Here is a 24,852-nt window from a genome sequence, read left to right as displayed (position 1 = left end):
GGGCAGCCGGATTTCCGGTTCTCGAGCTGACGGGACGGAAGCGAGGGGAAGCGCAATCTCTTTAGTCTGCGTTAGTCGCTGCCTTCGCCGCAAATGGTAATGACTCTTAGGTTGCCTCCCCTTTTCCCCCTTTCGCTACCCGCCCATAGCCTGGGCGTGGTTCGGGGCGAGGAGGAAAGCCCCTGAGGAAGGGCCGCTCTCCGGCCGCATCCGCACTTGTGATAGGGCGGCCCCTCCGTCTCCCGGCGGCGGCCGAACCCTCGAGAAAGGGGCCGAGCTCGGCCCGCCCTCCTGGCTCTGACCTGGTCCGGCGCGTGCTCCGCCGGCAGGTAGGCGCCCAGGCGCTTCTCAGCGCCCAGAGCTCCTCTTCTCCTTTACTTCCTCTTCATTCCTTCAGTATGTATCCTAACATTTACTTTGTGCCAGTCAGCAGCCACGCCGTGGGGACAAAAGTGAGAAAAAACGCACGCCCCACCGTGCCCTCAGGGAGCTCACAGACTGGTGCCGAGAAAGACGTTCATCGGGGACTCTGAAATAAATGGAGGATTACAGCTTTGAGAAGTGCTAGGAAGGAGACGTGTGTGTTCCCCGAGAGCTAATCCTAGAGAGGATCTGACTTAATCTGGCTGTCAGGGAAGGTTTCCCTGGGGAAGCAACGCTTGGGCTGGGAGCTCAGCCTAGGTTAGGGTGCCAGGAGGAGTCAGTGTGCCAAGGCGTGGTGGCGAGGGAACATGGTGCCTGTACGAAGCGTTGGGAGGGACATGTACCGGCCTCCTAAATGGAAATTGGGCGCCTCTGTGCATCGCTAAATATGACTTGCCTTATTAAAGAAGCCAAACCCCTAGAAAATTGTATGAGCAGAGCTGCAGGTTTTGCAAGAAAATATTTCCCTTTGGCTTTCTAGCATGATTTCATGTTACCTAGAACATACTGGAAGGTACCGGGAACGGTAACTGTGTTACTCTTAGCTTTGGAGTTAACTAACCCTTTTAATTTTCTTTCAGTTCTGGTATGAGTTGCTAAAACCATGGTGAAATGTTGCTCGGCCGTTGGATGTGCTTCTCGCTGTTTACCAAATTCCAAGCTAAAAGGACTGACATTTCACGTGTAAGATTCTGCTGTAGTTAAGCCAAGTACTTCTGACTGTTAGAAAGAGCAAAAGATAGTTCTACTTAAATCATCAGTTTTGCAGCCAAATGCTGTACCCCTGAGCTATACGCCCTAGACGTTCAATTTTGAACTTTAGTTCTCAGGTTCTTTTTAAATAGCCTTTTGAGTTGAATTTGAAATGACAGTGATACTCTTACACTTTTATCATTTCGTTTAGAAGCTTAAGATACCTGCAAAGGTATCACAGGCTGATTACCAAAACTATCATCAACCTCATTTTTGCTAATATTATTACTTTGTATTTTAACATACCTCCTAAGAAGTTCAGTGTTGTTTACGTATAGTTTACAATCCGAAGGATCTTTGCCTAAATATATTCTGTCCTTTAGAAATAGATCAAGCCTATGTTGTAGAGAAAAAATATAAATTAAAAGTTCAGGATGGTCCTGAACCAAATTACAACCAAGATCGTCCTAATTTAAAATTTTAGTCGTTCTTCTGACAGAATAGGAAAGAAGAAGCAATAAGATTTAATAATTATGCATTTGCTAAAGGTTTATTTTGCTGCTTTTGGGCCAGACACTGTGCTGTGTGCCAGAGAAAGACCTGCTAACTACTTTGCTAGGTATAAGGAAATCAAAAATGAGTATGTGTACCCTACCGTATTCCAAAAAGGATTTGAACCAGCTGGAAAAATTGGAAAAGATATGGTTATTGGCCTCCAGATCTCAAAATAATTCTGATCTCCAGAATTCCAAACTCTGCAGGTGTTCTCTGCATTCATTCACTAAGCATTTATACCCCTGTTTTGTATTAAATGCTGTACTAAGCAATTTTTTTGATGCTGACAGAAGAATGAAAGTACAAGTGTCTCTGTTCATCTGGGATAAATTCCTCAGATAGGAAAAGGCCCAAGTGATATTCTTTATCATCTACAGATGAAGAAAAACCTTCAGGTGTGGATCTTACTAAAAGGTGTTAAATGTGTTTTGAAACTTTTCTTCTTTATAATGTGAGAAAGATGTAAATGAGGGCCATATGCCTGCAGCATGTTTGGTAGAAAAATCTGACTATGAAAACTGAAAGTTAAGAAAGCATGAGTCATGATGGTTTCCTCAATATTCCAGTTCCCAAGAGTAATACCAAGAATCAATTTAGGCACAGCCTTAATTCAAGTATATAGATATATAGATATATAGATATAGTATATAGATATATATATATCTATAGTGTTTAATTTTAAAATGCTTCTTGTATGTATATAGTATATATATATACTATATATATATATATAGATATATATATCTATAGTGTTTAATTTTAAAATACTTCTTGTATGTTTTTCTAGATTCCCCACAGATGAAAACGTCAAAAGAAAATGGGTATTAGCAATGAAAAGACTTGATGTGAATGCTGTAGACATTTGGGAGCCTAAAAAAGGAGATGTGTTGTGTTCAAGGCACTTTAAGAAGACAGACTTTGACAGAAGTACTCCAAATATTAAACTGAAACCTGGAGTCATACCCTCTATCTTTGATTCCCCATCTCACTCACAGGTTTGTTTATGACATACTGCTTACCATCATTACCCACTTTTTTTTTTTTTTTTTTGTGGTACGCGGCCTCTCACTGTTGCGGCCTCTCCCTTTGCGGAGCGCAGGCTCCAGACGCGCAGGCCCAGCAGCCATGGCTCACAGGCCCAGCCGCTCCGCGGCATGTGGGATCCTCCCAGACCGGGGCACGAACCCATGTCCCCTGCATCGGCAGGTGGACTCTCAACCACTGCGCCACCAGGGAAGCCCCATTACCCACTTTTTATGGTACTATTTAAGAAACTTCACCACACTTGCTACCATTTTTATTGTTTGCTTATTAATTTGAAGCCCATTCTTTAAGTTTTTAGGTTTGTAAACCGCTGCTTAAGCTTTTGTAATGAGTAGTAGGAGAATTTTACCAGAATCCACTCAGAAATATCTGTATATTATTAAGGTTTGGTGAAGCAGGCTACCTTAGGAGTTGGTACAGCTCAAGATTCGTGTCTGAAAACTGGAGGAACATGAGAGGGTTGAACTGGAGTTCCAAGGTGGCAGTGCTCCTCACACTGCAGCAGAAGTCAAGAGCAGAGCCTCTGACAGCCCCAAGGTATAGTTTTAGAGCCACACACACACATTCAAGCTTAAAGCCTAGGTAGGACTAGAAGGTAGAAAACCAAAACAGGAGAAGGAAAGAAGAGAGGTCAGAAAAAGACAATTAAACAATTGTTGAAGTAAACTCTGGTTGAATTCTGTGTTTTTTCCTCAATGATGTTAGTGCCGTGGGTGGGCTGCTTCACCCTCACTATCTCACTTGACTTCGTATACCTGAAAGTGTATTCATGTCCAGAAACTATAGAGACTGACTGATTCCAATGTGGAGAATTCAGGGAGAGCCTGTGGGTTCCCACAACAATAGTCGTGAACCTCCATTGAAAGGTGTCTCCTTCCTGACAGCGAAAGTAGTCTAGAAGAGTGCCCACTTCCAGGTGGTCTGGGTCACGTTTGCGGCTGTTCATATTGCAGTACCTGAGCTATCCGGTGGAGACTGCCTCACTTACTTCTATATTAATAAGTGTACAGTATCTTGTGCAATTTGCCTCAAGGGTTTGTTTCCTATAGCAGGGAGTCATCTGTAATGTTAGGAGGACCTTAAGAAATATGGACATACTAAATCAAATAAACCATAAATTACTAACTTTGAAAAACTATTTCCTAATAACAAGTGAATTTTTTATTATAGGAAATTAGATGATACAATCAAAAAGAAAATTAAAATTAACAATAATCACGTAATCCAGAAATAATACTGTTAACACTCTGATGTGTATCTTTCCAGTCATTTGTATGTGTATGTTTGTATATAAATTCATCTATATATATTCTTACAAAATAGAATTATACTGTATATCCTTTTTATTTTTTGCTTCACTCTTTCGTTCTTTCAACATTCATATAGTGCTGGCTGTGTGCCAGGCACTAGTCTAAGCACTTTACATATAAACTCTTTTAGTCCTCAAAACAACCATAAGAGTTAAATACTATTATTATTCGCATTTAACCACTTGAGAAAACTTAGGCTCAGAAAGCTGAAATACATTCCCCAAGTCGCACTGCTGTTAAATGGTAGAGGCTGGATTTGAACCCAGGCATTTTGGCTCCAAAGTTCACTCTTAACTACTGTTTTCCATGATGTTAAACATTTTTCCACAAGGAGACTTCCCTGGTGGTCCACTGGTTAAGACTCCACGCTTCCACTGCAGGGGCACGGGTTCGATCCCTGATCAGATCCCGCAAGCCATGTGGCATGGCCAAAAGAAAAAAAAAAAAGACACAAGGACAGTGTGACAAATGTCCTCTTAAAAATATATATTTTTTCCACAACAATGGCTTTCAAACTTTAGTCTACATAAGTATTATCCAGGGAGCTTGCTTAAAATGCAGAATCCTGTGCCCCTCTCCCAAAGAATTTGATTCAGCAAGTTTGGTTTGGAGTCTAGGAATCTGCACTTTTTAACAAGCACCCCGCATGATTGTGTTGCAGCTCAAGGGATCACATTTTTAAGATGAACCTATATAGAACATCAATTTTTTAACTAAACTTTATAGTGAAGTCAACATATATAAAGGCCCACCATAAAGCTTATACCAATCTGCTTACCTACTAGTTATGCATAAAAGTGTCTGTTCCCCCTAATCCTCAATGTAAATTGTGATTTTAATCTTTGGTAAAATTGATAGGCAAAAATGCCATCTTATTGTTTTAATTTATCTCTGAATATTAGAAAATGATTATTCCTAATATGAATATTAGAAAATGTGTTTCTGCATTTTTTTCATGTTTATTAGACGTTTTTATTTCTTATGTGAATCACTTATTCAGGTCCTCTTCTATTTTCGTCTTTTTCTAAGCTGTTTTGGAACAACACTAGATATTGAGGCTATGAATCATTTAACTGCCATCTATGTTGCAGTTACTTTTTGTTATTTGTCCTTAGCTCACATTATGGGGTTGGTTTGTTTTGTTTTGTTTTGTTTGAAATTCAGACTTTTTTTTGAGTAGTCCTATATTTTCTCTTGTGCTATCTGACTTTAGCCTTTAAGATTATGTAAATATTTCCCATGTATTTTTCTACTTCCTCATTGTTTTCATTCTTACATAAATTTTCAGTATATAGAATTTCATTTTGACTTATTATACATAAAGGATATAACTGTTTTTCATAATTAGTTCATTTTTTCATGATTTATAGCCTTTCTCCACTTATTTAGAATGACACTTTTTATCCTAAAGGCTTTTATCTACATGATCTATTCAGATTTTTCTAAGAGAGTAGTACACTTTTTAAACTATTGTTACTGAGTAGGGTGTTTTTAATACTTTGTAGGGTATATCTTCCCTCATTGTCACTCTTTTTCCAGAAAAATTCATGTTTCCAGATCAACTTTAGAGTTACTTTGGGGAAGTTCCTTTAAAGTACTCTCAGTAAATTTAAATTGTACTGACTTTTCTTTTTTTTTTTTTTTTTTTGCAGTACACAGGCCTCTCACTGTTGTGGGCTCTCCCGTTGCGGAGCACAGGCTCCGAACGTGCAGGCTCAGCGGCCATGGCTCACGGGCCCAGCCGTTCCGCAGCATGTGGGATCCTCCTGGACCGCGGCACAAACCCGTGTCCCCTGCATCGACAGGTGGACTCCCAACCACTGTGCCACCAGGGAAGCCCCTAACTTTTACTGACTTTTAATAGCAATTTCCAGAAAAAGAAATATATTAATTTTACTACATACAGTTAAGAAGGTTAAAATTTTTCCAAAGGATAGAAAATCTACAATGATTGTTATTAACTATTCTTAACAGGGGAAAAGAGAAAATCTTCATTGTAGGAAAAACTTCACCCTCAAAGCCCTTCCAGTCACAAACCACAATCACCAGCTTGTTGGTGCTTCCTCGTGTATCGAAGAATTCCAGTCCCAGTTCATTTTTGTAAGTAAAATTACTTACTGGGCTAATGTTAATATTAAGATGACCATGTCCTCTCTCTTAGGATTAAGTTTTCAAAATCTTATTGAAAAACTAGGAGTTTAGGTGTTTGAGATTTTTTTTAAATATGTAATATCCAGAAATATTGCTTCCCAGGGGCATTATAATTTATATATTTGCAATAACGATCCACAGGTAGTTAATCTTTTGTTACATAGTTCAAAGAGTGCTTTCACAAGGATATTTCAACCAATAGAATACAATAATTAATTCCTCCCTATAGGTACTATAGTTTCTATATGGAAATATCTAATTTAAAAAATAGTTATGTCTTTAGGTTTTCTTAAAGGATAGTCGTACACACACATTATTGAAGCTTTATTCATCTCATTGCCTGTTGATGTTAGAACCAGGCCTGGAATCCAGATCTGTTTTACTGTCTTGATTACTATAGCTTTATAATAATTCTTGAAATAAGACAGTGTTAATCTTCCAACTTTGTTCTTTTTCAAAGTTGTTTTGGATATTCTGGGTCCTTTGCATGTTCATATGAATTTTAGAATTACTTTATAAATTTCTACAAAAATCCTGCTGGAGTTTTGACTGGGATTATGTTGAACCTACAGATCTACTTGGGAAGAACTGACATCTTAATAAGACAATTCTATGTCTTCCAGCCCATGAATTCATTGTATCACATAATTTATTTAGACCTTTAAATTCTCTCAGCAGTGTTTTGTAGTTTTCAGTATACAGGTCTTTCACTCCTTTTATCAGATTTATCCCTAAATATTTTATATATTTGGATGCTGTTATAGACAGTGTTGTTTTATTTACTGTTGAAGTGGGGAAATAAATTTTTTTTTTACTTTTTTATTTTATTTTTTTATACAGCAGGTTCTTAATAGTCACCAATTTTATACACATCAGTGTATACATGTGAATCCCAATCTCCCAATTCATCACACCACCACCACCCCTACACTTTCCCCGCTTGGTGTCCATACATTTGTTCTCTACATCTGTGTCTCAATTTCTGCCCTGCAAACCGGTTCATCTGTACCATTTTTCTAGGTTCCACATATTTGCGTTAATATAGGATATTTGTTTTTCTCTTTCTGACTTCCTTCACTCTGTATGACAGTCTCTAGAACCATCCACATCTCAACAAATGACCAAATTCCATTCCTTTTTATGGCTGAGTAATATTCCATTGTATATATGTTCCACATCTTCTTTATCCATTCGTCTGTCGATGGGCATTTAGGTTGCTTCCATGACCTGGCCATTGTAAATAGTGTTGCAATGAACATTGGGATGCATGTGTCTTCTTGAATTATGTTTTTTTCTGGGTATATGTCCAGTAGTGGGATTGCTGGATCATACGGTAATTCTAATTTTAGTTTTTTAAGGATCCCCATACTGTTCTCCATAGTGGCTGTATCTACATTCCCAGCAACAGTGCAAGAGGGTTCCCTTTTCTCCACACCCTCTCCAGCATTTGTTGTTTGTAGATTTTCTGATGAAGCCCATTCTAACTGGTGTGAGGTGATACCTCATTGTAGTTTTGATTTGCATTTCTCTAATAATTAGTGATGTTGAGCAGCTTTTCATGTGCTTCTTGGCCATCTGTATATCTTCTTTGGAGAAATGTCTATTTAGGTCTTCAGCCCATTTTTGGATTGGGTTGTTTGTTCTTTTAATATTGAGCTGCATGAGCTGTTTATATATTTTGGATTAATCCATTAATCCATTAATCCTTTGTCCGTTGATTCGTTAGCAAATATTTTCTCCCATTCTGAAGGTTGTCTTTTCACCTTGTTTATGGTTTCCTTAGCTGTGCAAAAGCTTTGAAGTTTCATTAGGTCCCATTTGTTTATTTTTGCTTTTATTTCCACTACACTAGGAGGTGGATCAAAAAAGATCTTGCTGTGATTTATGTCAAAGAGTGTTCTTCCTATGTTTTCCTCTAAGAGTTTTATAGTGTCCGGTCTTACATTTTGGTCTCGAAACCATTTTGAGTTTATTTTTGTGTATGGTGTTAACGAGTGTTCTAATTTCATTCTTTTACATGTAGCTGTCCAGTTTTCCCAGAACCACTTATTGAAGAGACTGTCTTTTCTCCATTGTATATCCTTGCCTCCTTTGTCATAGATTAGTTGACCATAGGTGCGTGGGTTTATCTCGGGGCTTTCTATCTTGTTCCATTGATCTATGTTTCTGTTTTTGTGCCAGTACCATATTGTCTTGATTACTGTAGCTTTGTAGTATAGTCTGAAGTCAGGGAGTCTGATTCCTCCAGCTCCGTTTTTTTCCCTCAAGACTGCTTTGGCTATCTGGGGTCTTTTGTGTCTCCATACAAATTTTAAGATTTTTTGTTCTAGTTCTGGAAAAATGCCATTGGTAGTTTGATAGGGATTGCATTGAATCTGTACATGGCTTTTGGTAGTATAGTCATTTTCACCATATTGATTCTTGCAATCCAAGGACATGTTATATCTCTCCATCTGTTGGTATCATCTTTAATTTCTTTCATCAGTGTCTTATAGTTTTCTGCATACAGGTCTTTTGTCTCCTTAGGTAGGTTTACTACTAGGTATTTTATTCTTTTTCGTGCAGTGGTAAATGGGAGTGTTTCCTTAATTTCTCTTTCAGATTTTTCATCATTAGTGTATAGGAATGCAAGAGATTTCTGTGCATTAATTTTGTATCCTGCAACTTTACCAAATTCATTGATTAGCTCTAGTAGTTTTCTGGTTGCATCTTTAGGATTCTCTATGTATAGTATCATTTCATCTGCAAACAGTGACAGTTTTACTTCTTCTTTTCTGATTTGTATTCCTTTTATTTCTTTTTCCTCTCTGATTGCCATGGCTAGGACTTCCAAAACTGTGTTGAATAATAGTGGTGAGAGTGGACATCCTTGTCTTGTTCCTGATCTTAGAGGAAATGCTTCACTTTTTCACCATTGAGAAGGATGTTTGCTGTGGGTTTGTCGTATATGGCCTTTATTATGTTGAGGTAGGTTCCCTCTGTGCCCACCTTCTGGAGAGTTTTTATCATAAATGGGTGTTGAATTTTGTCAAAAGCTTTTTCTGCATCTATTGAGATGATCATATGGTTTTTATTCTTCAATTTGTTAATACGGTGTATCACGTTAATTGATTTGCGTATATTAAAGAATCCTTGCATTCCAGGGATAAATTCCACTTGATCATGGTGTATGATCCTTTTAATGTGCTGTTGGATTCTGATTGCTAGTATTTTGTTGAGAATTTTTGCATTTATATTCATCAGTGATATTGGTCTGTAATTTTCTTTTTTTGTAGGATCTTTGTCTGGATTTGGTATCACGGTGATGGTGGCCTCATAGAATGAGTTTGGCAGTGTTCCTTCCTCAGCAATTTTTTGGAAGAGTTTGAGAGAGGATGGGTGTTAGCTCTTCTCTAAATATTTGATAGAATTCACCTCTGAAGCCATCTGGTCCTGGACTTTAGTTTGTTGGAAGATTTTTTATCACAGTTTCAATTTCATTACTCGTGAGTGGTCTGTTCATATTTTCTATTTCCTCCTGGTTCTGTCTTGGATGGTTATACCTTTCTAAGAATTTGTCCATTTCTTCCAGGTTGTCCATTTGATTGGCATAGAGTTGCTTGTGGTAATCTCTCTGGATGCTTTGTATTTCTGCAGTGTCGTAACTTCTCCTTTTTCATTTCTAATTTTATTGATTTGAGTCCTCTCCCTCTTCTTCTTGAGGAGTCTGGCTAAGGGTTTATCAATTTTGTTTATCTTCTCAAAGAACCAGCTTTTAGTGTTATTGATCTTTGCTATTGTTTTCTTTGTTTCTATTTCATTTTTTTCTGCTCTATCTTGATGATTTCTTTCCTTCTGCTAACTTTGGGTTTTGTTTGTTTTTCTTTCTCTAGTTCCTTTAGGTGTAAGGTTAGATTGTTTATTTGAGATTTTTCTTGTTTCTTGAGGTAGGCTTGTATAGCTATAAACTTCCCTCTTAGAACTGCTTTTGCTGCATCCCATAGGTTTTGGATCGTCCTGTTTGCATTGTCATTTGTCTCTAGGTATTTTTTGATTTCCTCTTTGATTTCTTCAATGATCTCCTGGTTATTTAGTAACGTATTGTTTAGCCTCCATGTGTTTGTGTTTTTTATGTTTTTTTCTGTGTAATTCATTCTAATCTCATAGCGTTGTGGTTGGAAAAGATGCTTGATGTGATTTCAGTTTTCCTAAATTTACTGAGGCTTGATTTGTGACCCAAGATGTGATCTATCCTGGAGAATGTTCCGTGCACACTTGAGAAGAAAGTGTAATCTGCTGTTTTTGGATGCAATGTCCTATAAATATCAATTAAATCTATCTGGTCTATTGTGTGATTCAAAGCTTCTGTTTCCTTATTTATTTTCATTTTGGATGATCTGTCCATTGGTGTAAGTGAGGTGTTAACGTCCCCCACTATTACTGTGTTACTGTCGATTTCCTCTTTTACAGCTGTTAGCAGTTGCCTTATGTATTGAGGTGCTCCTATGTTGTGTGCATATATATTTATAATTGTTATATTTTCTTCTTGGATTGATCCCTTGATCATTATGTAGTGTCCTTCCTTGTCTCTTGTAACATTCTTTATTTTAGAGTATATTTTATCTGATATGAGTATTGCTACGCCAGGTTTCTTTTGATTTCCATTTGCATGGAATATCTTTTTCCATCCCCTCACTTTCAGTCTGTATGTGTCCCTAGGTCTGAAGTGGGTCTCTTTTAGACAGCATATAAATGGGTCTTGTTTTTGTATCCATTCAGCAAGCCTGTGTCTTTTGGTTTGGGCACTTAATCCATTCACGTTTAAGGTAATTACCTATATGTATGTTCCTATGACCATTTTCTTAATTGTTTTGTGTTTGTTTTTGTAGGTCCTTTTCTTCTCTTGTGTTTCCCACTTAGAGAAGTTCCTTTAGCATTTGTTGTAGAGCTGGTTTGGTGGTGCTTAATTCTCTTAGCTTTTGCTTGTCTGTAAAGCTTTTGATTTCTCCATCGAATCTGAATTAGGTCCTTGCCGGGTAGAGTAATCTTGGCTGTAGGTTCTTCCCTTTCATCACTTTAAGTATATCATGCCACTCCCTTCTGGCTTGTAGAGTTTCTGCTGAGAAATCAGCTGTTAACCTTATGGGAGTTCCTTTGTACATTATTTGTCCTTTTTCCCTTGCTGCTTTCAATAACTTTTCTTTGTCTTTAATTTTTGCCAATTTATTACTATGTGTCTCGGCGTGTTTCTCCTTGGGTTTATCCTGTATGTGACTCTCTGTGCTTCCTGGACTTGGGTGGCTATTTCATTTCCCATGTTAGGGAAGTTTTCTACTACAATCTATTCAAATATTTTCTCGGGTCCTTTCTCTGTCTGTTCGCCTTCTGGGACCCCTATAATGCGAATGTTGTTGCATTTAATGTCCCAGAGGTCTCTTAGGCTGTCTTCATTTCTTTTCATTCTTTTCTCTTTATTCTGTTCCGTGGCAGTGAATTCCACCATTTTGTTTTCCAAGTCACTTATCTGTTCTTCAGCCTCAGTTATTCTGCTATTGATTCCTTCTTGTGTATTTTTTATTTCAGTTTTTGTATGGTCCATCTCTGTTTGTTTGTTTTTTAATTCTTCTAGGTGTTTGTCCTTTAATTCTTCTAGGTCTTTGTTAAACATTTCTTGCATCTTCTTGATCTTTGCCTCCATTCTTTTTCCACAGTCCTGGATCATCTTCACTTTCATTATTCTGAATTCTTTTTCTGGAAGGTTGCCTATCTCCACTTCATTTAGTTGTTTCTCTGGGGTTTTATCTTGTTCCTTCATCTGGTATGTATCCCTCTGCCTTTTCATCTTGTCTATCTTTCTGTGAATGTGGTTTTTGTTCCACGGGCTGCAGGATTGTAGTTCTTTGCTTCTGCTGTCCTCTCTCTATTAAATAAATTGACTTTTGTATATCAATCTTGTATCTGTCAAACTTGCTAAACTCACATATTAATTATCAAAGCTTTTTTTTAGAGGTTATCCGGTTTTCTACATAGACAATCATGGTGTCTGTCATTAAAAACAGTTTTATGGTATCCCTGGCGGTCCAGTGGTTAGGACTCCACACTTGCACTGCTGAGGGCCCAGGTTCAGTTCCTGCTTGGGGAACTAAGATCCCACAAGCCACGTAGCGTGGCCAAAAAAAAAAAAAAAAAAAAACAGTGTTAATTCTTCCTTTCCAATATGAGTGCCTTTCATTTCTTTTTCTTGCTTTATTGCACTACCTTGAACCTCCAAGGTTATGCTGAAGGGAAGTACTGAGAAATGATCTTTATGCTTTGCTCCTGATTTTAGGAGGAAGTTGTTCAGTCTTTCACTATTAAAGATATTCATATGATATTAAATATGTTATTTCATAACTGCCCTTTATCAGATTGAGGAAGTACCTTTCAATTTTTTTCTTTCAGTTTTACTGAGATATAATTGACATATAGCCCTGTATAAGTTTAGAGTGTACAGTAATGGTTTGATTTACATATATCAGGAAGTGATTATCACAGTGAGTTTAGTGAACATCCATTATCTCATATAAACAAAGTTAGAGAAATAGAAAAAAAATTTTTTCCTGTGGTGAGAAGTCTTAGGATATACTCTCTTAACAACTTTCATATATAACACAGCAGTGTTAATTATATTTGTCATGTTGTACATTATATCCCTAGTACTTATTTCTCTTATAACTGGAAGTTCTTACCTTTTGACTGCCTTCATCCAATTCTCCCTCCTCCTATCCCCTGCCTCTGATAACCACAAATATGAACTCTTTTTCTGAGTTTGTTTGTCTGTTTTTGAAGTATAATTGACCTACAACATTATGTTATTTCCTGTTATACAACATAGTGATTCCATATTTCTATACATTTCAAACTGATCACAATAAGTATAGTTACAATATGTCACCATATAAAGATATTACATAGTTATTGACTGTATTCCCAACACTTGTACCTTTCATACCTTTGACTCATTTACTTTGTAACTGGAAGTTTGTTCCTCCTACTTCCTCACCTGTTTCTTTCCTCCCCACCCCCTCTAGCAATCACCTGTTTATTCTCTGTATCTACATCTTTGTTTCTGCTTCATGTTTGTTCATTTGTTTTGTTTTTTAGATTCCACGTATAAGTGAAATCATACAGTATTTGTCCTTTTCTGTCTGACTTAAATTCACTTAGCATAGTACCCTCTAGGTCCATCCATACTGTTACATAGGAAGTGCCTTTCTACTCCTACTTTGCTGAGAATTTTTATCAGAAAGGAATGTTTTGTCAAATGCTTTTTCTGTGTCTGCTGAGAGATCATTTGGGTTTTATTTTTTAGTTTGTTAGTATGATTAGTTACACTGATTGATTTGTTTTTATTTTTATTTTTGGCCACACCACATGGCTTGTGGGATCTTAGTTACCCCACCAGGGATTTGAACCTGGGCCCTCGGCAGTAAAAGCAGAGTTCTAACCATTGGACCACCAGGGAATTCCCCAGTTAATTTCTTAATGTTAAACCAGCCTTGCATTCTGGAATAAACCCTACTTCTTCATGATGTTATTCCTTTTATATATTGTTGGATTAGATTTAAAATTTAGTTTAGAATCTTTCCTTGTATGTTCACAAAGAATATTGGCCTATAGTTTTCTTTCCTTTGAATGTCATTGTCTGGTTTCAGTATCAGAATAATGCTAACCTCAAAGAAAAAGTTAGAAAATGTTGCCTTATTTTTCAATTTTCTAGAAAAGTTTGTATAGATTTGCAGTTATTTCTTCTATAAATATTTGGTAGAATTCCCCAGTAAAACAATCTGGGACTGTAATTTTCTTTGTGGGAAAGTGTTTTAAGGAGCTAGTTACCTTCCAAGGGATTTGTCCATTTTATTTCAGTTGTCAAGTTTATTAGCTTAAAATTATTCAAAATATTTCCTTATTATCTTTTCAATATCTATAGAATCTGTAGTGATACCATCTGTCTCATTTCTGATGTCAGTGATTTGTTTCTGTTTTCTTTTATTGCTGATTAGTCTGCCTAGAGATTTATCAGTTTTATTGATCTTGTCAAGAACTAGCTTTCACTGATTTTTCTGATTTTTTTTTTTGTTTTTATTTTCTACTTCACTGATTTCCACTCATCTTTATTATTTCCTTTTACTTATTTCAGTAAAATGTGCTCATCTTTCTAGTTTCTTTCTTTTTTTTTTTTTTTTTTTTTTTTTGGCGGTACGCGGGCCTCTCACTGCCGTGGCCTCTCCCGTTGCAGAGCACAGGCTCCGGACACGCAGACTCAGCAGCCATGGCTCACAGGCCCAGCCGCTCCACGGCATGTGGGATCTTCCCAGACTGGGGCATAAACCCGTGTCCGCTGTATCGGCAGGCAGACTCTCAACCACTGCGCTACCAGGGAAGCCCTCATCTTTCTAGTTTCTTAAGATGGAAGCTGAGGTCATAGATTTGAGGCTTCTTCCTTTCTAACGTTAGCATTTAGTGATATTAATTTCTCCTTAAGTATTGCTTTAGCAGCATTCCACAAATTAAATGTGTTTTCATTTTCATTTAGTTCAAAATACTTCCAAATTCCATTTTGATTTGTTCTTTGATCCATGGGTTGTTTGGAAGTGTGCTATATAGTTTGCAAATATTGGGGAATTTCCCCAATATCTTTCCATTATTAATTTCTAACTTAATTCTGTTGTGGTCAGAGAATATACATTGTGTGACTTGAATGCTTTTAATTTTTTTGAGACTTATAGCCTACAATATGGTCTGTCTTGGTAAACGTTCTGCATACATTTGCAAAGAATGTATAGTTTGCTGATGTTAGCCAGAATGTTCTATAAATGTCAATTAGGTCAAATTGATAATGTTCAAATCTGCATTCTTAATTAATTTCTGTCTACTTGTTCTTTTATTGAGAGAGAGCTGTTAATCTTCTAGTATACCTGTGGATTTGTCTAATTCTCCTTAAATTGTCAGTTTTTGCTTGTTACATTTTGCAGCTGTTATTAGGTACTAAATATTTAGTATTCTTATGTCTTCATAAATTAACCCCTTTATTTTTAAGAAGTGGCCTTCTTTATCCCTGGTAGTATTCATTGCTCTGAAGTCTACTTTGTCTGATAGTAACATATCCACTCTAGTTCTCTGTTTATTAGTGTTATTGTAGTGTATCTTTTTCAACTCCTTTACTTTCAACCTGTTTGTGTCTTTTTATCTTTAAAGTGCTTTTTTTCTGGGCAGCATGTACTCTTGGGTCTTGATTTTTTTAATATAACCTGATAATTTCTGCCTTTTAATTGGATTATTTAAACTCTACACTTAATGTGATTATTATTACATTACTTTAAATTTTTTTATATCACATTACTTAATGTGATATGGTTTGGTTTAAATCTGTCATCTTACTTATTTCCTGTTCCATTTGTTCTTTGTTCTCATTTTCTTCTTTTTTTGCCTTCTTTTAGATTAACTGAATTTTTTTTACAATTCCATTTTGTCTCCTTTTTTTCACTCATCAGCCATAACTCTTTGATAGTTGCTTTTGGGTTTATAGCATCCATCTTTAATTTACCACAGGCTACATGATAAGTGATATTATTCCACTTGGCATATGGTATATGAATCTTATCATAATATACTTTATTTCTCCTCTCCAACCTTTTTTGCTACTGCTATCATACATTTCACTTTACATATGCTATGAACCCCACACTACATTTTATTATTTTTGTTTAAACAATAAATTATCTTTTAAAGAGATTTAAATAATAGTAAATCTGTTATATATTATTTATTATGATAACAAATCTATTAAATTTATTATAAATAAATTTAAATTGTAAGTTTTATGTGCAGGTATCCTATTTGATTCTCTTTTAATATCTTTCATGTCTCTGCTTAACTTTTAAACATATATAATACAGTTTTACTAACTTTGTTAATTCCCTTGTCTGCTAATTCTAACATTTGTGAGTTCTGGGTTGGTTTCTGTTGATTGGTTTATCTCTTATTATGGCTCGTATTTTCCTGCTGCTTTGTGTGCCTGGTAAATTTTGAGTGCCGGATTTTACCTTGCTGGATGTTGGATAGTTTTTTGTCCTGTTTTCTTGAGCTTGGTTACGGAGTTTGGTTATTTGGAAACAATTTGATCCTTTCAGGTTTTGCTTTGTTAGGTAGGACTAGAACAGTGCTCAGTCTCAGGCTATTTATTCTCCACCACTGAGGCAAGACTTTTGTATACTCTGCTCAGTGCCCCATGAATCTGGTCTGCCTGGTGGGAGTAGTGTCTATGCCCTGTGAGCTCAGGGCACTCCTGACCTGTTCTGGTCACTCTTTCCTCAACCTCGAGCAGTTTCCTACAAAGAAATACTTGAGGGGGAGCCTCTGAAGATCTCCAGGGTTCTCTCTCTGTGTAGCTCTTTCCTCTCTAATACTTTGCCCTATGAACTGTAGCCACCTTGGTCTCCCTGGATACTTTGCACTATCTCCTCAACTCTATCTACCAAGCTCTACCTGGGTTTCCTCCCCTTGCACTGGCCTAGAACTCTCTCAAGGCAGTAAGCTGGGCAATCTTAGGACTCACCTCTTTGGACTTAGGACTTAGGCAGTAAGCTGGGCAATCTTAGGACTCACCTCTTTGTTTCCCATCTCTCTGCAGTATCTGCCTTCGTTGCCTGATGTCTGTTTATCTTCAAACATTTTTACATCTTTTGGCCATGTGTTGGGGTTTTTTTAGATAGGAGTCAATCCAGTCTATGTTATTGCATCTTGGCTGAAAGCAAAGTCCTCTTCACTAATTTTAAGTAACAGCTTTTCAAAATTATTTTATGTTACATTTATAAGATATGTCAGTGTTGTTTTTGGATGAAGAAAAGTCTACCCAGCAGACATAAACATAACCACAGTAAATACTGAGAACTTAAATTATCTCTTTAAAACCCCAAGACCAGAGTCATCTCTAAATCCATAACACCCAGCCTGAGGACCTGCTTCAGTGCTCCTTTCCTTTCATACCTTATAAAGTGAAATATTCATCAAAATAAAGCAATTCAGTTAAAAGTTTAAAAATTTAAGTTTTTGTGATAGGTAAAACTTAAACTTAGCAGCTCCACACTTAGGGACCAAAAGCTGTATAGTCATTGTGAATGTCTCGCTGTTCATAAGCAGATACCTACCTCCAGGTGAGAAGTACTTCCCATCCACAGGATTCTGTACTCCTCGTGTATGCCTGGCCTTAGACAAAGAGGGAGGCCCTAGGCGCCAAAAATACTGTTCTACCCCCATCCTCTTCCTGTGTTCTTTAAACCTCTTAGTGTCACCAACTTAAAGATCTTCTCTAAGTATAGTAAGTGGAGAAATAGCTGAGGCCTAGTTATAATTTTTTATCTCACTGCTTGTCTGTCTGGTTTAATAACTTGGTGTTTATGTTTTTAGGAACATAGCTACAGTGTGATGGACAGTCCAAAGAAACTTAAGCATAAATTAGATCAAGTGATCAGCGAGCTAGAGGATACCAAGAAAAGTCTGCGGAATGTTTTAGGCCGAGAAAGACGTTTACAAAAATCATTGAGGAAGACAATCAGGGAATTAAAGGATGAATGTCTCATCAGCAAAGAAACAGCCAATAGACTGGAAGCTTTCTCTTGGGAGTGGTGTCAGGAGAGCATAGAACAAGACTATATTTCATGAAATAATTTCATGTTATGTTCTACCTAAAATTGTTATTGGTACAGCTTTTCAGAAAATGATTACCATCATTAAATAATATCTGTCATTTAGAGTGCTTCTTTGGATCCTCCGCAGCATTACGCATTAGTGTTATTATCCAAAGGCTTTTTTTTTTTAAGATGTGCAGAAATTTGTGTTGGTTGTCATGTTATTGGGTGACTTGTGACAATTATGTTTTTATAGACCTAAACTAGTGCCAGGTCACTATTGTAAGATGTTAAAAATCAAGAAGATTCTGTAGGACTAAGGAAATGATTTCAAATCAGCCACATTAAGCTGTAATAGTAGAAACTGGACACTTTAGCAGCATCAGATTTTTGGCTTCAAAGGAGTACCTTTGCTTATGTAGGCTTTATGGTAAGTACGTTGAATTGTACTTTAACTGTATTTTACCACAAAGCAGAATTCATTTATAACACATGTCCATCTTGGATCCAATCCAAGGTTCTTTTGTTATCAGTAATACCAAAAGATCTTTTTACAGGGCATCCCATGGTACTGACCTTGAGAACAACATATGGTGCAGATCTTTTGGCTTTTAAAGTTGTTCAGAGCCAAGTTAAGAAGACCCCTGATGAGGTCTTGTTTTTTCGGTACAGTACATCATTTCTCCTCACTAGGAGTACTTTGATGTAAACCAGCATAGCTTTAACAAATTTTTAAAGAGGGTCATAAATCTGATTTTCAAATGGTTACTCTGACGGTTCTGAACAGTTTGTTTCATGACTGTTATTTCATCATAAAGGTGTATCTTCAAAATCTGAATGCCAGTAGTCACTGGATACTTTCAATGCTGTTTTGTATTTTACAGAAAGTAGTGTTACTAACGTTTTTTAAAATACGAAATGCAGAAGAAACCATTAGAAATAGTGATGTGGCTCTTCTAGTTAAAATAGGAATTGGAGAGAGAGTTATAATATTTTCCTTTAATTAGGAGAGTAGATTACTATCCAAGAGCTTTTATTTAGAGAATTGGATAAGTAAACAGCAATTTTAGAATAGCTTCTTACTGAATTTACAAAAGAATAACTCTTAGTTATTTTCTAATTAATCCAAGGGTCAGAAATTTAGGTTTATCTCCTAATTTGTTAGTAAAAACAACTGAAATGAAGAGTCATAAACACTGTGGATCGGAATAAAATTACTAGCCCAAAGCCAAATTCTACTTTGAAGCATGTGTACATTCATGAACTTCATTCACACGTCCATGCTATAATAGTTACAGTTTGAATATCAGTTATTTCAATGTGTTAACTAGAAATGAGCTGCATTTTTTGCTAATGTTCATTGTAATTTTATTTGTGTTACATTAATATCAGTAAGGATATGGTCACTTGAATTTTTTTATATTTAAGAATTTTCTGTTTTAACGCACGTTACGTTTTTATGTAGGATTCCAAACCTTCCCTCTAAACGGGATTTTACCCACATTTGAAAGATTAGCATTATGCTAAGAAGAAATCATGGAGGTCCTGTCGTTTTACTACCTTAAAAAAAAACTCATTACCTACCCATTATTTATTTGAGTTATTTAATTTTGAATTCATAGTGGACACTCTAATGGGAAGTTTGGGTATGATCTTAAGTTTTATGGAGATTCTGTGATAGAGGTGGAGACTCTTTCCCTCAACCTGTTTTTGAGCAAAAAAAAAAAATTAAAGTCAGTGGACAGTGGAGAAAACTAAGAGGACAGATCCAAGCACAGTATGTCCAAATCCTAGATCTCTGCTGGCTGCTTAGAATAAATCAAGCCCAGAAGACCTATCCAAAAATCAGTCCCCAGTTTCTGCCACTATCGTCACAGTTGCCGCAGTCACTTCTGCTACTAGTGTTCACAGTGAACTCAGCTTTTGTCTTCTTTTTCGTTGGTCTTAGTATCATCAAGAGAGAGAGAACTGTGGGCAAAGTATTGGTATCATCAAGAACCCAGAGCTTTCCACTTGCCATTTATTTTTATGGAGAAATGATTACCAATAGATAGAAATCTGACATAAGAGATAGGGTCCTCTCCACCTGACACCCAAACAAATGCCTGAACATGGTGCATACCTCAGTCCACTGTTCCCAGAGATTCCAGCCTAGCCTGAGAAGGAACTGTCCTGTGCAGAGCAGAGCCAGTCATCCCGCATCCAGAGGTTCCTTAAGCAGCCAAGGCCAACCTAAGACTATCACTTTGCTTTCAAGCTTGGAATAGCCTCTGGATCCTGGAACAAACCAATACACCAGTTCAACCTCAGCACCAAATCAGGTACAAAGGACTTGATATGGCATTTTTCTCCATATCAAGTTTAAATTTCTGGAAATAGATTTTGGTTGCTAAAGATAATCACAATTATACCATAGTCATTCATTTGAGAAAAGATGAAACGTATTAAAAATATATATTTACGGGGCTTCCCTGATGGCGCAGTGGTTGAGTCTGCCTGCCGATGCAGGGGACACGGGTTCGTGCCCCGGTCCGGGAGGATCCCACGTGCCGCGGAGCGGCTGGGCCCGTGAGCCACGGCTGCTGAGCCTGCGCGTCCGGAGCCTGTGCTCCGCAGCGGGAGAGGCCACAACATTGAGAGGCCCGCATACCGCAAAAAAAAAAAAATATATATATATATATATATATATATATATATAGTTTTAATAAAAAGATAAAATTATTATAGAAATAATTTGAGTGGTGAAGAATCCATTATATATTTGAAGAATAAAAAATTTTTTTCCAGTAGTGTTCTCTATGTGGTTTTTATACATTCAGTTATTCAATAAAATGAGCCGAGAAAAATCAAGAGTATGTATACAGTGGTTTTGCTTTAACTTCTGCTACATTTTTTCCTCCACCAATAACTGTAATATCTTAGGGTCTGCTAGGTTAGGTGACCCAAGTAGCAGGCCTGCTTCCACCACAATATGAATCTGCCATAGACCTCTTTCCTTTCAGCCTCGCTCGAAACTGGCAGCCTCATGTCACCAGTATATAACTGAGAGCAGTATTCTCAGATTTGTAATACACTGCCGTCAGAACCCAGAGAGGCTTATTAGGCATTGTGCTTCCTTATTCATAGTGGGAGATGCAAGTTGTACTTTGTCTTTTACTTCAGAGGGCATGTCCTAGCGTGCCCCTGGTCACTGGACACTCCTCCCCCAAAATTTTACTCATGTGGTAGGCCCCTGAATTTCATGAGTTTTATCTCACCCTCTAGAGCATATGTACTTTATCAAGGCGTCAAATTTACTAGTCACATCTTGCTCATCCCATTTGATTAACATAATCCATCAATATAGTGAACTAAGTGATTTTCTGTAGAATATCTACCTGGATTGGGTCTCTCAATTATAACAGAAGCAGGAGAGTTATAACGTAGGCTGTTAACATTGCTTTTTATTAATTCCATGTGAATGTGAACTGTTTCTGATCTTGTTTTTTAATAGGGATGGGAAAGCATGCACCTAACCGATCACTGATTGCATACCATGTACCCAGAGCCATGTTAATTGACTCTAGCAAGATGTCACATCTGGCACACAGCTGTAGTCAGGGCTACTACTTGGCTGAATTTGCTTTAGTCTGCTGTCATCCTGCAGCATCTATCTAAATCTGCAGGAGCCAGAGTGGTGAATTAACGGGAGATATGATGGGGGCCACTGCTCCTACATCCTGTAAGATCTGTAAAGGTGGCACACCCCCCACACAAACCTGAAGCTGAGGGGTCTGAAAAAAAGGAATTAGCATAGCAGCCCTGAGACTGCTGGCCGTAGAAAGACCTGATTGCAAGGTTGGCTGGCCTCTGGGAATTTGGATTTCAGAAGGGTTTCCACCATCCCCTAACTGATAAGAGGGGCTCTCTGTGCCTCAACAGTTTGTAGAAACTATGTGGTTTATGCCGAGCACATTTGATAATGTGCTGATATTGGGGAATATCTTAGGCAAAGAGTACCTACATGAGCAGCCCCCAGGAAAACTTGGACACTGAATCTTTCATGAGCTTCCCTGGTAGGCAGCATTTCCTATGCGTTGTCACAATTCCATGCTACAGGCATTAAGTACTGCACTAAGAGAGGACTCCTGGAAGCTTACACCTGATAGACTTGGATTCCTCAAACTGCATTTCACCATACTTCTAAGAACTGTCACATCTCCCTTTTGGAGATTTGCTCAGGAGAAACCGTGGTGCCCATGCTCCCACATCCCTCACCTTCCTCCCAGCTGTACTTCTGCTCATAGAATTATGCCTGATGCAAAGCAGGAGCTGGAAGAGATGAAGTTGGGAGAAGAAAATGTCGGACCAGTACAAGGAAACCTCAGAAGCAGAAGCCAGATACAATCTGTCATTTAAGAACCGCATGGGGGTCCACAGTAAGCACCAGTAACAACAGTTTAAGAGGAAATGCTGAGAACTTAGCACATTCAACCATTTCACAAGTATTTTTCAAGTTTCAGGAACTGTATGCCAGAAAATGTAGGCACTAGAGAACCGATAAAGAAAAGACCAGTTCCTACCCTCAAGGAAGTTAGAGACTAGTAAGACGTTCCAAAAGTCATAATCCAGGGACACCAAGGAGTGCATTTCAGGAGGATGGGCTGCCTGATGCCTTTCTCCTCACTGTGCCCTGCTTTATTAGTAGACACACATGTGCAATAGAATTCATGCCGCAACATCTTAAAGTATAAGGGCTTCAGTCTCAGTCTCATTCATTTAATCTTTATCTTAGGCGCATAAAGAAGTTTATAGACTAGCATATTTAACATCATAACCCCATCGAGTGTGCCGCTTTCAAAGCCCCATACACTGTTGCGAGGGATACAAAGATGATTAGATGAAGGAATTCACAGCCTACAGGGACGCACATGTATGTAACACAAACACAGAGAAGTGGGCCACATGGCAGGACCATGGCAATTAAAGTAGGTGACTATGAAATTAATGGAGCCTCCAAGTTCCAAAATGGAACTTAAGTGTGTCAGTGTGGGCACCTTAAACGGTTCTGTCCCAGGGCCTGGATTCTGTTAGCACCCTCCTTAGATGTGAGAGTAGGAGACCCAACCACCTGGGGAGAACCAAACAAACCTGGGTTCAATTCTCAAGCCTGTCAGTTTATTACATATGGGACCTGGGCCAAGTTACTGAGCTTCTCTATTTACACAGTGGACAGTAATACCTTCCTCACCCTGTTGTAGTGAGAATTATATTTAACTGGTTATAAAACATAGACCATACAATGAGCTCTCCATACATTATTTTTCTCTCTTTAAATGCCATGGCAGGAGCATGGGAAAAGGAGATAAGAACAGGAAGAAGGGCAAAACACAAGAAGGGGAAAATGAACTCGATAGGGAGATAGGGAATAATAGTAGTACGGGCAACAGTGGCCGGTTGAGCTATTTGTGCCTTAAATAAACTTTCCCTCTCTGTGGCAGCTCAAAAGCAGGCAAGGAACATTGTCCCACTGAAAGGGAAATTTTTATTTAATCATATCCTCCCACGTCAACCCTGAAAAGTCATTTATCTTAGATATGTCTCATTCATTCATTTATTCATTCGATGTCACTTTAAACAGTGCTACTCATCATGTGGTTCAGAAACCCGTGTCCAAGTGAAGGAGCTGGCACCAGAAAGTAAATCAACTACATCACCAAGCCCACTATTTAGTCAACATTTTTTCACAGCAAGATTTTCTCCCTGAATGAAACAATGTGTTGATTTACATTGTCGAACGAGGAGCACCTTATCTCATTCTGGACTAGCTACTTTGAGTAGCACTGTCTCAGAGTACCCAGTCACTTACTAAATAGACAGTCTTTGAACTAACCTTAGCTGAGGAGTCCCCGACATATTTGTGTCAGATAATAAATTTCCCAAATCCTTGTGGTAGAGCTTGTGCAGTTCAAAAATAACATCACATATGACTCAGCAAATCTGGCCTCATGCTTTTCAAGAGACAAGTGTTTTATCAAACAAAGATAATGAAGCATACAGGCTGTGCAGAATGCTAACCACAAATACTAGAGGTGAGCACCTTGTGGAGATGGGCGTCAGTTGCAGACTTGCCAGCAGAGTGTACTCAACGTAGAATTTAATTAGAAATGAAGGGTACTGGTGCTTATAAAAGAGGTAGACTTTATAATGGTACAACGTGCTGCCAGGCTTTACAGCTGAAGGGAAAGACCTCTGAAATCCTGAGGATTTAAAAAAATGTTTTGGCTGCCACTCTATGAGTGACTGTGAGTTGTGGGTGGGTCTTAAAAATAGGGAATGCCTTACTGAGATGTACATTTCACCTTTCTGTGGCTGTCACCATTATCTGGACATATTTTGTTGAAAAGATAGGAAATGGTTTTAGCCAGCAATGAAATGTGGCTATCCAAAGGATCAAACTCACCAAGGCCCATAGGGACTGGAAAATTTTGGAGTGAAATGAAAACGTATTCTATAATTTAAATCTAAAAACAGTTTCAGCAAGTTATTTTTAAATGTACCTTATAGCAAAGGCACTCTGCATGTGCCCAGAGAGGGCTATGGGAGGATTGTTTGTAAGAGCAGAAAATGGAAAGCAACCCAAATTCCACCAAGTGGTGAATCAATAAATAAAACTATGGTGCACCCGTAAAGGCAATAACAAGCAACAAGTCAAAAGAAAGAGACCAATCTATATGGATTGGCATGGAAAGAAAAGACATATTTTAAGTGAAAAAGAAAGAATTTAGAAGGCAACACAAAATATCCCATTTATATAAAAATTTTTTAAAGCCACCTACAGAACAGTTTCTGAGTATGCATGTATGTAAATATATAGGAAAAGGTATGGAAGGATATATGGCAAGCTGTTAAAAGTGCCTAGTTCTAGAGAAGGGAGCATATACTTCCGGTGGGCGGGGGCGGTGTGAGAGAGAGAGAGAAAGGAGAGGAAGGAAAAAGGCAGGCAGGGAGGGCGGGAGAGAAAATAAAATGTTAACAGCATTCTACAA

General features: G+C 37.8%; 2 protein-coding genes across 5 annotated transcripts in view; both read left to right on the top strand.

The window, feature by feature from the left end:
• The first annotated feature begins 21 nt into the window (after positions 1–21).
• THAP6 (THAP domain containing 6) lies at positions 22–20,490 on the top strand. Of its 4 annotated transcripts, none has more exons than XM_060012366.1 (5): positions 22–96; positions 1,005–1,107; positions 2,459–2,666; positions 6,000–6,125; positions 17,604–20,490. In XM_060012366.1, the coding sequence occupies exons 2-5, from the start codon at positions 1,028–1,030 to the stop codon at positions 17,856–17,858; spliced, it is 669 nt and encodes a 222-aa protein (XP_059868349.1). In that variant the 5' UTR covers positions 22–96; positions 1,005–1,027; the 3' UTR covers positions 17,859–20,490. The 4 variants fall into 4 exon arrangements, with proteins under 4 accessions (XP_059868349.1, XP_059868352.1, XP_059868348.1 ...); XM_060012365.1 differs by lacking the exon at positions 22–96 and adding an exon at positions 116–329; XM_060012367.1 differs by lacking the exon at positions 22–96 and adding an exon at positions 333–452.
• The window catches only part of ODAPH (odontogenesis associated phosphoprotein), a 31,472-nt gene continuing 9,231 nt past the window's right edge, over positions 2,612–24,852 (top strand). The window contains exon 1 of the mRNA XM_060012370.1: positions 2,612–2,666. The gene's annotated coding sequence lies outside the window, so the exon portion shown is untranslated. The remainder of the gene's footprint in view (positions 2,667–24,852) is intronic.

Source organism: Delphinus delphis, chromosome 5 (genome assembly GCF_949987515.2).
Source record: "Delphinus delphis chromosome 5, mDelDel1.2, whole genome shotgun sequence".
NCBI classification, from domain to species: domain Eukaryota; kingdom Metazoa; phylum Chordata; class Mammalia; order Artiodactyla; family Delphinidae; genus Delphinus; species Delphinus delphis.
Note: the sequence above shows the minus strand (reverse complement) of the source record. Positions and strands in the feature narration are given on the sequence as shown.

Excerpts from the sequence above, each read along its gene's own strand:
- THAP6 (XM_060012366.1), top strand. The coding sequence starts at position 1,028 with ATGGTGAAATGTTGCTCGGCCGTTGGATGTGCTTCTCGCTGTTTACCA. Across the intron at positions 2,667-5,999 it reads ATTCCCCATCTCACTCACAG|GGGAAAAGAGAAAATCTTCA; the intron begins GTTTGTTTATGA and ends TATTCTTAACAG. Across the intron at positions 6,126-17,603 it reads TCCAGTCCCAGTTCATTTTT|GAACATAGCTACAGTGTGAT; the intron begins GTAAGTAAAATT and ends TTATGTTTTTAG.